Genomic DNA, 13,392 nt, shown 5'->3' with positions numbered 1-13,392 from the left:
TTATGTAAGATTTTCCGTTAATATTCTTGAAGGTGGAACCCCATTTTGACAATGTTTTGGGCCTCACTAGTTACTACTATATTTTTCACTTATTTTTTAGTTTTCAGCTTAAATACTCTACTAAATATACATTTGTTGCTCAATAAATTGTAAAATCACTTCCAAAAGCCTTATAAAGTTTCCCTTAATGCCCATGGAAAATATTTTGCAAAAATGAAAATTTTTCATTTTTGACAAAAAAATGTGGGTTAACACTCATGGTTTTTATTCAGTTTTGAAAATTCCTATGTAAATCTCGTTCAATCTATTTATTTTCATCTTCACCCCACCGTGAACCATTGTTACCCATATGAAGCATTGGTGCCTGGGGTAGGGCAATTATAGGTGGTAGGGTTTAGTTTTAATTTCACGAGTTAACCATTGTTGCTGGGGGTGGGCATTTGTAGGCTGTTATCAATATGGGGTAAGGTTTAACTTTAATCTCAGAGGTCAACCATGGTTGGCCAAACGAAGCATTGTTAGGGTTGGGGCTTTTATAAGCCGCTATCAACCCTGATAGAATCCTCACTAAAGTCGTCACTATTAACATAGTAACTCCTTTAAAAAAAAAAAAAAAAAAATTATGGTGAAAATTTATAACTCGCCGTGCAATTTTGTTTTTTCCTTTTTGGGTAACACTTGCCAACAACGATGTTTTGGCGTGCCACGATACGAGGGTTTGCATGTCAAAGTGTTAGAAAAATGCATGTCATGCCTTGTCTTGACACAATACCCTCACATCGCGGCACGCTAGAACATCGTTGTTGGCCGTGACGCTTGTATGTCGTGCCACAATACGAAGGTTAGCGTGTCAAGACGAGTCATTACAAGCCATGCATTTTTCTAACACTTTGCCTACTATTTTGGAATAATTATAAACAAATAAAAAGATCTAGGAAATATATAAAGTGTTCATACCAGTAATAACCTTTGTAAATTCAAATTAGATAATGCACGTGTTCTTACCGATAAGAAGCTGTGGAAATATTCACCTTAGATATTGAACGTGTTCTTACCGGTAAGAACACAAGCACAACATTCCATTCTAATCATGCATTGTCTTGAAGAGAAACTTATACATGACAAGCATAATTAAACAAAACAAAAAAAAAAAACTACCTGATGATGAATCTACTTCGTATAAGTCATTCTCCGATTCATGATATAGCAAGTCGACACATCGTCATTTTATACTTTTGAAGACGAAGAATAGAACTCAAAACACCCCAGTACGCTTGATTACTTGAGCTTGGTCATCAGCTCTCCCCACCTCTTGAATTAATTGCGTAAAGCGATACTATTGATCGATAATTAAGTTGTTAGAGAGAAAGAAATCGGATGTATATAACAATAATATTGAATTAATTGCAAATTAACAATAACTTTGAAAGTTTAAGAAAGACAATGACATTCCAAAATCAAAGATTAATACATTAGCTATTAATCAAGGATCTAATCAAGATTAACACTCATGGTTTTTAATCGGTTTTTGTAAATTCGTACATATCTATTTTTTTTCACCTTAACCTCATCGTAAAGTTTTTGAAAATATTCAGATCAAATAATGCACATGTTCTTACCAGTCAGAAGGTGTAAATATTCAGCTTAGATATTGAACGTGTTCTTACCGGTAAGAAGCTGTGCAAATATTTAGCTCAGATATTGTACGTGTTCTTACCGGTAAAATCACGTGCAAATAAAAGATGTGGAGTTTAATAGTGGTAAGCAAGGCCTTTGCACATTTATGAGTTGTTGCATGAGCCAGCATGTACAAAAAATGCATTTTCCTTTTTAACAATTTGTACTTAAACCATCGTTCCATCTGTTATTTTCATATTTTCCTCACCGTGAAATTTTGAAAATTAATGTTAAATTTTTCGTTGATATCTTGAGGGTGGAACCTCATTTTGACATTGTCTTGGGCCCTCATGACTATATTTTTCACTTATTTTTTTTAGCTTTTGGCTCAAATATATTCTACTAAATATGCATTTATTGCTTAATAAACTGTAAAATCGCTTCCAAATGCCTTATAATGTTTTCCTTAATGCTCATGGAAAATATTACAAGAAAATAAAAAATTTTCATTTTTCACAAAAACGTGGGTTAACACTCACGATTTTTAGTCAGTTTTGCAAATTTGTACATAAATTATCGTTCAATCTATTTATTCACTTTCGCCTCACCATGAAGTTTTGAAAATTAAAATAAGACTTTCATTAATATTCTTGAGATGAAACCCTATTTTAACAATGTTTGGACCTTACTACTATATTTTTCACTTATTTTATTAATTTTTGGCTTAAATATTCTACTACATACACATTTATTGCTTAATGATTCGTAAAAATGCTTTCACATGCCTTATAAAGTTTTTGCTTAATGCTCACACAAAATATTCCACGAAAATATTTTACCAAAAAATGTAGGTGTTAGGCGGACTTAACGAGCGCAAAACGAGACAAACTCGGGCTCACAGAAAACGAGGCAAGTCCCATGCACACAAAACGAGGCGGGCTCCCCTCACATAAAAAGGAGCAAGCTTTCGGCATGCAAAACAATATGTGTTCAACGCACTGAAAATGAGTTGGGATCAGTCGTGTAAACCAAGGCCCGCTCTATGCGAGCAAAACGAGGCAGGTTCTGCTCACAGAAAATGAAGAGCACTTGGGCGCACGAATCGTGCAAAACTGAGGTAGGCTCAACATATGGTAAATGCACCACGCAAATGAGGTGGGCTAGCCCACGAAAAACGTGGGCGAACTGACACATGCAAAATGAGGCAAGCTCGGCACACAAAAAATGTGGTGGGAGCGGAGCACGCTAAACAAGGTGAGCCCATGCGCATCCAAAACAATGCAGGCTTGGTGGACGGGTCAACCATTGTTGCTCGCATGAAGTATTGGTGGCAAGGGTCATTTATAGACTGTGACCATAGGGGGTAGGGTTTAGTTTTAATCTAGGGTTAACCGAAGGTGGCCAAACGAAGTGTTGTTTGTCTAGTGGGGCATTATAAGCCGCAATCAACCCTGATAGAATTCACACTAAAATCATCACTTTTAACATAGTAACCCTTTCTTAAAAAAGAAAAAGATAGAAAAAAAATACACGGACATGGGCATAACTAACTTGGCTAGCACATCATGCTTATTTCGTGCGTTCACGTCTTGTTTGGTACGCCACACCAACTATTTCCAGCAAGGCAAAAACTGGTACATCTCTTAAATGGAAATTTGCAATCATCAGGCTCTAAAAGCTATCAGAAATCAAGGCTGTGACTCGATACTCGCAGTTTCGTGCATCGGAAGAAACATCAGAGGAACGAAAAGATACTCTCAAATCCAAGAAATGTGTCTACTTCCCTGGGTTTGCCAGCAGATGTCAACGAGCACCACTGCCTTTGTGGTACAAGCGGAGAAAGCTCATGTTTCCTCTTGCCAGCACTGCCTGGTTCCGGTGATTTCTTCGTATTCTTCAACATGGAGATATCAAAAGACAGCATTTTTGCAGCACCGTCGCCTAAACCTCTAGGAGACACATTTGATGCTTTTCTGGCTCCCGAATCTGAGACGAATGCAGTGTCTCTCAGAACTTTGTTCGACTCTGTTGTTCCTTTCAGCGTGCCAGTCGTATCCATACTCAATTCAAGGCGACTCTTGGAAAGATGTTCTTTCATGGTTGAATAACCAGAATCCACCACCTTTGATTTATTGATCACCGGAAAATTCTTGGCTTTTGTTCGAATGTGCTCAAATATTGTTTCTTCTCTTGAAGTTTTGAAAGTTCCATCTTCAGGTTCAAGAGGAAGACCAGCTTCTACATACAAAGTAGAATGTAATGATTAACAGCTCCACATTACATATATAAGGACTAAAGAGTGATTAGTATGTGTTTCTGCGTGTGTTTGGGTAACGATCCTACCTCTGTCATCCATCAGGTTCATGGTAGCTGAGCTTCGGGGAGTAGGGAGATTGTTCATGCTATGTTGATTTTGTTCTGCCTCTTTGGGTTCTGAAGATGGATTCACCGCAGTCCGCCTTGGAATTTTATTCCATTCTAACTCTTCCAGAACCTCGAATTCTCTATGGGGTTCAAGCTGCTTCTCACGAGCACGTTTTCTTGTCAAAACCAAGGGTTCTGTGGATGCAGAATGCGCACCATTTGATGCCACCAAGACGGGGAAGTTCTTTGCCTTTTCACGTATGTGATCAAATACCGTTTGGTGTGTGATGATTTTGCATTCCTCCTCTTCAGCTTTGGCAGCGACCTCATCTTCTCGAATGTTGGCAGCAACCTCGTCTTCAGAAATTCGAGGTGAAATTTGTTGGTGATTAGGAGGGAAGGATTTAAAAACTCTCAGATGTTTAGTATTGTCAATTATCAATTAAACTCTACCTTCTTCAAACTCATCATCCAGGAGGTTGAAACTCGGCCTGTTATATAATCCAAATAATTCAAGTAAAATGTTAAACCACGCCAAATTTCAGACCCCGAAAAGCAGTTTTAATAATCAGAAACGAAATACAAGTACCGGTGAAGAAAGACTCACATGGAACCATCTACCCTTTTGGATTTGGTCGATTTGGGATGCTCTTTCGTTGGAGCCTGACATATAGTTTCAGCATCATCCTCTATGACACATACTTCCTTAGGTGGAGGACAAGAAGGCGGCTTTTTTCCCCGCTTGTTATTGCTTTCCTTCATTAATACAAGTTTCTGGGAGAGATCAATGCCGACTGCATGAACAAAACAACAAATCAGATATCGTCAAGTTAATAACCAGGGAAATTTTATACAAGGCTATTGTAAAGTGGAAGAAACTAGAAATATCATGAGAGGGCAAGGAGGGGCTTTACTGTATTCTTCAAAAACAAGATCAGCCTTTACAGTGAGCTTTCCTTGTTGGGGATTCGACAGAAGAATTGTTGTGCTATAGGGGCTGCAACGAAAACAACCTAACTCAGCCTAAACAAGGCAATAATCATGAATCTGAAACTGCTGATATGCTTAAGGAAGTTTCTAAACAGGTATGCTCAACATGCCACCGTGTTTTCAAAGAGAGAAGAAATTTAAGGTTTAAGCCTGCATACCTGGAGAATTCCTCCACTCTGCAGCCAGAAGTAATAGAGTGGAAACAGGATATATACCAAACCACCACGACCGAAAAAAGAAAAGCTGAATGTTAGATATATGAAACATCTACTTGGCAGAAAGAACAATTCCGATGATTAAAAGGAAGCAACAAAGTTAGGAACTTAAGATCACCTTATTTTCTCATGAAAGACAATCAGGTTATCTTCTTCTGAACCAATAATCTGTGGCAAATACAACGTTAGAATTTGATTTGTATAACGTTAAAACTGAAACAGCAATTGAGAAATCATTCTTCATACCATATCAGCATAATGTCGTTTGGTTGGTTGGAGTGTCGCTGATAGCCTAGTCAATGTTACCACAAGCTTCAGTTTCCCTTGCCTCTGACACTCATTTTCTTCGACCTTCATCTCAACTTTTGGAGGTAGTGAATGTAGAGACTCTTTCAAATGGTTTCCAAATGGGTATTTTCGACCAGTGACTATCTCTATTCTCCTGGGATCAGCCTCAGCCAGTGTGTCAAACAATCTGACTCCCATTGAATGTAGTGCCTGAAGGAAGAAAAGTTGCAAAGAGTCAGTATTCAAGTGACTCAAGAATACAGAAACATGTCTTTTTCCCGAAACAGATGAAGTTGAACACCTTTGCAGTCACCATTCCAATCCCGGGTAATTGTTTCAGCAGGTATGGGCTGTCATCCCAGAGTTTTTGATATAACGACTTTGCCAGAAGCATCGAGTTTAAGGCTCCCTTGTAGTTCTTTTGGTAAATAAAAAATTCTTTCATACACCTTGCAATTCTACAGCCATTTGAGCATATAGAGTTCATATCCTGTGGCAAAGAAACCAATTTGGTTTCAGCAACGTAGCTCTGAACATAATCAAATGCAAAGGGGATCAAGATTATGAGGGACACATTAAAGAATATGAAGAATGAAACCTGGGTAAGGGATAGATCATGAACCGAAGGATCACCCGTCAAGCAGTCATTAGCCAGAACAAATGTTTTTTCTTCTCTGGTCTGAATACGCTTTTGTCGCTTCCCTTTGTCACCAAGGACATGAAAGCGAAGTCGGCCATCTTTATCAGCATTTATGTCATTTAAAAGCTTCTTCTCACTGCGTCTGAGCTGTATCCCTTCATACACCAGCAGATAGATAAACATAATTCCTTCATTTTACTTTTCAAAAACCAGTGAAAACGTAACTATACACCATACATTACATGAAATTTCCTCAGCTCGACATATAACATGAAGAGCATCTTCCAAACTGCAGTTTACAGGTGTCTTCATAATGTGTTTCATTGTGTCAAATTTCAAGTAGTATTTTGTCATCAGCCTCCCAGGTTCTGACGGAATAAAAGCAGAAAAATAATGTTAGAAATTAGTAAGTCATCAGCGAATTCTGAAAAGTACCACTTCATGGGTTAATGGTATTGATACCTAGTGGTTTCAAAAGAAAACCATCTTTATCCGTCCATATCATCTGATGCTGTGACAACTCATTAACTTTCTGCAGACAGACCTCTGATAGAAAATAACAGTGATAATCAAACGAGTGAGAGAGAAAGAGAGAGAAGGATACATATAAGGGCGAAGGGGATCCAGCGATAATTCTACAAGTAAACAGTTTCAGTACCTTGCATATGCTTTTCTATACGGTCTTTAGAAATCACTTTTCTAACTGAATAGTGCACAGGGTTCTGATATGCATTAAACATTTCTGAAATTAGTTTATATCAGAAAGAAATATATGAAGATATCTTTTAAATAGGTGATGTGATTACATGCCTTCTTCATTCTCACGTACAAGAAAGAGCACTTCATCCATTCAATTGCCCTTGGAATATCAGAGACAGTCAATTGAACTATCTCAGCGGTTAAATGCTCCGTCAAACATGAAAGCAATCTAATGAACGAGACAATACAACCTCATCAGAAGTCATGCAATATTTAACAATATACCCTCAAATGCCTAGCTCACTAAATTCGTTCAGGAATTAAAAAACTATGTACATACTGTGATTCCACCATCTCGCATCCATTCAATAGATTTTCGTACAAGTGAACCTGAGATCAAGAACATAATTAATATATTCCAAAAATATGACTTCTGGGATCATACAGAATTAGTTTAATTGCTAAAAAATAAAGTAAAAATGAAAAAAGAAAAATAGTTCAACACCACCACCAATGCACAAGAGAGAAGGAAGAGGAAAGGCATCGAACTACCGTGTCTTTTCTTGTCATGATTACAACCATTCCTGTATCATCAAATGGTGGTCGGCCAGCTCTCCCACACATCTGCAGGGGGGGTACAATTAACATAATTTTAAACTCAAATTGAATTGATAGAACAAGATATTATTTTGTGGTCATTTATTTCAAATAGAACCTTGACAAACCTGTAGTATTGTAGACCGGTCATATTCCATGTAGAGACCTTTTTCTTTGTTGCTGGACAGAAAGCACATGTTCATGAATAAAGAGAAGAGATCCTCTCAAGCTTCAATACATTGGTTGGAAGAAATGGAACTTTAACGTACAAGTGCTGTGTTGATTTTATGACTACTGTATGTGCTGGTAGGTTGATTCCATGAGCAAGGGTATTTGTTGTGCACAAAACTTGAATATCGCCCTTAAGAAAAAGACTTTCAATGAGGTTACGATCCTTCATGGAAAGGCCACCGTTGTGATAACCAACTGCAAACAAGCAATTTATTTGATAACAAATCAAAGTGGGCTTTGCAGTACATCAAAGTTTACTGCGAATTAAACAGAAAAACAAGTAGTCCTTACCACCGTAAGGAATATAAGATTGCATTTGTTTGTCACCGCATGAAAATGAAGCTTCCCTTAGCCTCTCTTGCTGTTCTTTGCTTTTAATGAACGGATTTGAGTGGCCAAAGGCCATGACTGTCTGTGTGAGCCTCTGTGCTGCTTCTTGTGCACCTTTTCTAGTTGAACAGAAAACCAAAGCAGATTTCCCTCTTGAATATTGCATGAGGACATCTGTAAGTCAGTTTGAAGCATTTAAGTTATTGATGGTCTTTAAGAATTGATGTACTAAATCACACACAGATTTAACGCAAATATAGATTTAAAGGCAGGCATCTATTGAAGCGTTGTCTTTACCGAAAATGTAGTTTTGAAGGCGCTGGAAAAGGGAACAAGTATAAACCATCAGAAAGTGAATATTGGTTTTATTTGCCAAGTATCTACTTTCCTAGTACATGGAATGATGGAATTTCTGAAAAAATAGAAGCATATGGTTTAATATTATCATAAGTGTACACTGTAGTCTAAACAATTACCTTTTCGAATAGGAAATCATTTTTTGCGGGGGTGTAGCCTGCACAATAGGTAGTTTTGAGTATGAATAAATAAATGGGAACAAAAAATGATAAAAAAACACTGTGCTTCTGCACAAAGTGATAACAAACATTCGTCTTCCTCCAATAAAGGATTTATCAGGAAGCTTTTCCTCTTAAAAACATCTTGACAAAAAGCAGAGAGTGTTTGCAGTGAGATTTCATAGAAAAGAATAGGAAAGCAGAGTGGATACCAAAAACTTTTGTTGTCAACTTTACAGGCCTCATTTCTTCTCCAAACCTAAAGTTACATCAGATAGATTAATAAATAACTGGATGCTCATATTAATTAAGGTAAAGTATATCCTAATGAAATAAAATTAAAGTTTGAGAGACCTTTTAATTCCCTGGACCGGAACCTTGAGCCATTCCGCTGTAGTGGTTTTGCATACAGTTACATACAGTGTGTAATTGTATAATCATTTATCATTTGTAGTCTTTCATACATAGTAAACACAATAAACTGTAATCATACTGTTTCTTTTAACAATCAGAACCCCCAATGAATGCAAATCTCACCAAGGTCCTCAATATTTGGAATGGTAGCAGACACAGCCAGGAAACGTACGTGAGCCAGAGAGCTTGATTTTAATTCAGGGTTCTGAGCAAGCATTTTTATTCTACTAACTATTGCCTCCAAAACCGCTCCACGAGGATCATTCAACAGATGAACTTCATCAATAAGTAGAAGTGCTATATCACTGAAAAAGCTCATTCCACCATCCTTTGCACGATACCTGGTTACTGCATCAAATTTCTATTTAAAGAAGAAAAAGCAATCCATTTAGTCATGCTCCTATGTGTCGTAATAAAGCCCATTTTAAAAAAAATGTGATAACCGAGAATGAAACTGCCTCATGAAGAATTTATACACGTGGAACTACATAGAAGCATATGTTTGTAAGTATGAACGCAAATGGAAGCCAGGATCCTCAAGGAGGGATTGGATTCAAGTTGAGGCGATTAGAAAGGAGAGACCACAAGAGAATGCAGGTTGACACAGGTTAGAAAAGGCAGGAACCTGAAGGGATTGGGTATTTCCATTGGTATCATTAAGTTTTAACTATATATATTTGTGTAGCAATAGCATACATCTTCATACACACCTCAGGAGTGGTTAATATAATGTCTGCTTCCTGTATATTCCTGACGTTGTAAGATTCATTATCTCCAGTAAGCTCCAAGCAAGTTATCCCCCAAGACCCGAACTTCTGGTTCCAGTCACGAACCTTCTCCTGGACTAAAGCCTTTGATGGGGCTATATAGATCTTGATTCCACAAGGAAATAAGTTATACATAACGAATAACTAACTGCCGCACGGTGAGACTATGCATAAACTTTCATTCAAAGAAATAAGAAAAAGACTATGTTAATTTCTAGTCCAAAAGAGTGGACCATGTGCAACAATGGAAGAGCATGGATTGTCCAATAAGAAAAAGGACAAAAGAAAACTTGGCTGGCACACCAAAGCCTAAATCAGAATGAGAATATATCATATGAATGAGAATTAAGACTAGATTAATAATAGGGGGCATATAAAAGAAAATCAGTGAGAGTGTATGTGGTTCCATTAAAAGCCCATATCAAGAAAACTATAAGGCTCCCACGCATATATTGTAGTATTACATAATGTTTGTTACCCTACTTTTGGTTCGAGACATCAAAAAGCTTACTGTTTTGAGAGTTCGAGACATAAAAAAAAAAGCTTACTGTTTTGAGAGTTCGAGACATAAAAAAAAAACTTACAGTTTTGAGAGTCCCATTTGTACGACCAAGCCTCCCATCCTCAGAGAGGAATCGTGAAAGAAGCCTCAGAATGCAAAGCTCGAAGATGACTGTTTTACCACTTCCAGTTGGTGCTGACACAACCATGTTTGTATCTGAGTGGAAACAAACAGGAAAACATTCGCTCTGCAGAGAATTGAAGTACCTACATGCATAGGAATGGAATACATCTTAAGAACAACTCACTGCACACCAAGTGGATACCATACACATAATCACATCATGCAGATATCAAAATGTTCAAAACAAAAGCTATTATGCACCTTCAGTGTTAGAAATATGCAGCAATCGGAAATATCTAAAACAAACTGATACCAGTAATTGAGCTTTAAGAACTTCAGTGGAAAGAAGATTACCTAAAATTAAACGATGATCGAAAGGGAGCAGGCAAATCTGACATGGACTTCAGTGTATACGAATCCATTGTTGAACTCGTCTCCTGACACATTGAGTGGAGGAAATGAATCATCAAATTATGATCCACATAAGTAGTTGCATTTTTCACTGTTAGATGTCTTTTTGCATATTAAAGTATCAAAAGAAAGACATCGAAGCGCATAAATTTTCAATTCCTCGCATGTGCAGATCCATTCAAATCGAAATTCGTATATCAAGGCTCAAATGCTAACAGAATCCAGAAACTTCCCCAAAAATCAAACGACAATGATTAACCAAATTAGAGGTCTCAAATTTGAATTTCAAACAAAATTAAGAGAAATTTACTGGAAGTCGCTTGACGAATCAATCAATCATACATCCAACAAAGTTACAGCGATCAAATAACAAGCAACATATAAACATGTTAAATCTCATCAAATTCCTCTTCGGATCTTTGAAATCGAATTAAATCGCCAACAGAATCAGTTCTCAAAGTCTTAAACCAAAAATGTATCCACAGCAGTAGCAAATCGCAGCAAATATGTAAGAATGAATTCAAATAGTTAAGTTCTTAGTTCGATCGAGCTCCATTTTTTAGAATTCCATGAAACTGCAAAATTACAATCCTAAGTTAAAAAATGGTCGCGAAATTGAAACCAGCACGAGTTCGATATTTAGGAATTATATTGGAGTACAATTAAAAAAATACTGACCGGTTCGTCGATTGAAAATGCAACTCCCGAGCTGGTCGTCGGTCCAGAAACTCGATCAGTTCAATCCAAATGCATGAAGAGAGAGGGAGAGAGAGAGAGAGAGATATTAGGACGAAGCTTCGGCTCTCGCGCGATGGAGAGAGGTTTGCACTTTGCAGTGTGCAGGTGAAGGAGACGGGGACTGTAAAATGAAGTTGAAAGGTTTTTATATGGTCCGAGTTGGGCCTTTTGGCGGGAGAAGGGTCCGGAACCGCACTGATGCAGAATGCGTGAACGTTCGAGCGATGACAAAATGTGGTAGCGTCACCGATTATGAGCTCGTTTAGAAGTGTTTTTAAAATGGTTAAAAGTGTTTTTAAGAAAAATATTTTGGAATTAATTTTTGGTAAAAATGCAAGTAAATCTTGAAAAATCACTTAAATTGTTTTGAATATACCTTTTTTTTTTTTTGTAAAAGATGATCAATAAATGCAAGCCACTAAACCATAGTGGTTTCGGGTCATCTTGATCACTGTGTAAGAAATTTCTAACAGCCTCAAGCATGCTCTTGTAGAGCTGCAAGACATGAGGAAGAACATGAATTGTCCTCGCGAAAAATTTGAGTCGAATGATGTTGTGTCTTATATTTTTCTAACAGTTTTGTTTGTTTTGTCTTTGTGGTTTAGTAAAACTCAAGAGATGGGGTTTTAAAATCGACTTTAATGTTATTTCTAAAGCAACCTAATCAATTATTATTTAGCATCTATATATCCTTATAATTTCAAAATTACTAGTCACGCTGCTCTCTACCTCCCATTTAGTTGTATTATGCACTTCTTTTGATTCTCTCTATGACATTTAATGGGCCCTTCAATTTTGTGAAGACTACTTCAATTGTTAATGTTAGATTTCGAAATTTTTTATCTATACATATATGAAGGGCTCTCTCTCATAAAGAATTTGGCTCTATCACTATGAACGATATACTTAAAAACCTCATTTCAATCCAACTCCAAACGTTATATAATCGATTCAAGCAATATATTCGTATTCAACCCAATTTCAGAGCGATTAATCTGAATTTAAGTCCAAATTTTAACTAATCTGAGTTATACAAAATAACAACTCAAACTCGTATGCATTATTTACGCCTGTCTGCTCTAGCCAACTTCGCTAAATTCTACTTTCAACATGACAAAGTTTGTCCATCCCTATCAAGGCTATTAAGGGTGTTTTGGTCTTCCAAGTTACTTTTGTCGTGGTTATGTGATGTGAGGAAATTTCTATTTCCTGAAAATTTCCAGATCATGATTTGGACACACAGTAAATGCTACAAAAAAGGAAATGCCAAATAGTAATCTTTTCCCCCATTATTTGATTTGATTCTTCTCCACATGGACGGAGGCAACATATGCCAAATTATTTATACACTTTTAGAAATGAAGCATCAGTTTAAACACTTATTTTAAAATACTCTATGACATTCTACATTATTTCTACTCTCTCACATTTTCTGAGCCATGTAATTTTTTCCATTACCTAATGATTTATATTTCACAATTCTAAACACCAATTAGCTAAAATCATGTTGTTGAACAATAAGTTAATAGCATTGTATAAAAATTTTAATTTAATTTCATTATTCGAAGTTGCTCTCACTAAAAATGTTTCTAGCTCCGTCCATGCTTCTCCACACTTTTTTTTTTTTTGTCAGTCATAACCACCCCATCAATTTCATTTCAATCCACCTTTTACTTTGATCAACTTATCTTAACTTTCACTTGGAATCCTATAACTCAATTTACATCTTTTCATTTTTTTGGTGTTAGAGAGGGGAAATCAAACTTAAAAGATCTCGGGTATTCAGATAAATATTTTTAATCACTTGAGTTACGAGAAATTCCTTGCAAAAGATTACAAGGTTGTTATGTCTTGTTTTTTTTATTTTTTTTTTATATCTGAAATTAAGTAAGAAAATAAGAGCAGTTGCAACTTGCAACCTTGCCCAAAAAAAAAAAAAAAAAAAAAAAAA

At 36.6% G+C, this 13,392-nt stretch overlaps 1 protein-coding gene across 4 annotated transcripts; it reads right to left on the bottom strand.

Annotated features, from left to right (window-relative positions):
• Nucleotides 1–3,077: 3,077 nt before the first annotated feature.
• On the bottom strand, nucleotides 3,078–11,667 carry RCK (DNA helicase ROCK-N-ROLLERS). Of its 4 annotated transcripts, none has more exons than XM_088700083.1 (28): nucleotides 11,382–11,667; nucleotides 10,647–11,278; nucleotides 10,252–10,435; nucleotides 9,611–9,772; nucleotides 9,024–9,261; nucleotides 8,841–8,877; nucleotides 8,699–8,745; nucleotides 8,448–8,485; nucleotides 8,269–8,290; nucleotides 7,933–8,145; nucleotides 7,680–7,836; nucleotides 7,539–7,590; nucleotides 7,366–7,437; nucleotides 7,154–7,203; nucleotides 6,925–7,042; nucleotides 6,773–6,836; nucleotides 6,577–6,660; nucleotides 6,357–6,482; nucleotides 6,073–6,269; nucleotides 5,776–5,964; nucleotides 5,433–5,684; nucleotides 5,305–5,354; nucleotides 5,130–5,147; nucleotides 4,896–4,978; nucleotides 4,589–4,775; nucleotides 4,435–4,472; nucleotides 3,961–4,338; nucleotides 3,078–3,855 (listed from the first exon to the last, which is right to left on the bottom strand). In XM_088700083.1, exons 2-28 carry the CDS (start codon nucleotides 10,757–10,759, stop codon nucleotides 3,353–3,355), a joined length of 3,672 nt encoding a protein of 1,223 aa, XP_088556209.1. In that variant the 5' UTR covers nucleotides 10,760–11,278; nucleotides 11,382–11,667; the 3' UTR covers nucleotides 3,078–3,352. The 4 variants fall into 4 exon arrangements, with proteins under 4 accessions (XP_088556209.1, XP_068336136.2, XP_088556208.1 ...); XM_068480035.2 differs by having other exon boundaries at nucleotides 10,647–10,729; nucleotides 11,382–11,560; XM_088700082.1 differs by lacking the exon at nucleotides 11,382–11,667 and having other exon boundaries at nucleotides 3,078–3,852; nucleotides 10,647–10,800.
• Nucleotides 11,668–13,392: the final 1,725 nt, after the last annotated feature.

The sequence above is a fragment of the Pyrus communis genome, chromosome 9, assembly GCF_041283825.1.
Source record: "Pyrus communis isolate YQ-2024b chromosome 9, ASM4128382v1, whole genome shotgun sequence".
In the NCBI taxonomy this organism is placed as follows: Eukaryota; Viridiplantae; Streptophyta; class Magnoliopsida; order Rosales; family Rosaceae; genus Pyrus; species Pyrus communis.
The sequence above is the reverse complement of the archived record's forward strand: the minus strand, read 5'-3'. Positions and strand labels throughout refer to the sequence as shown.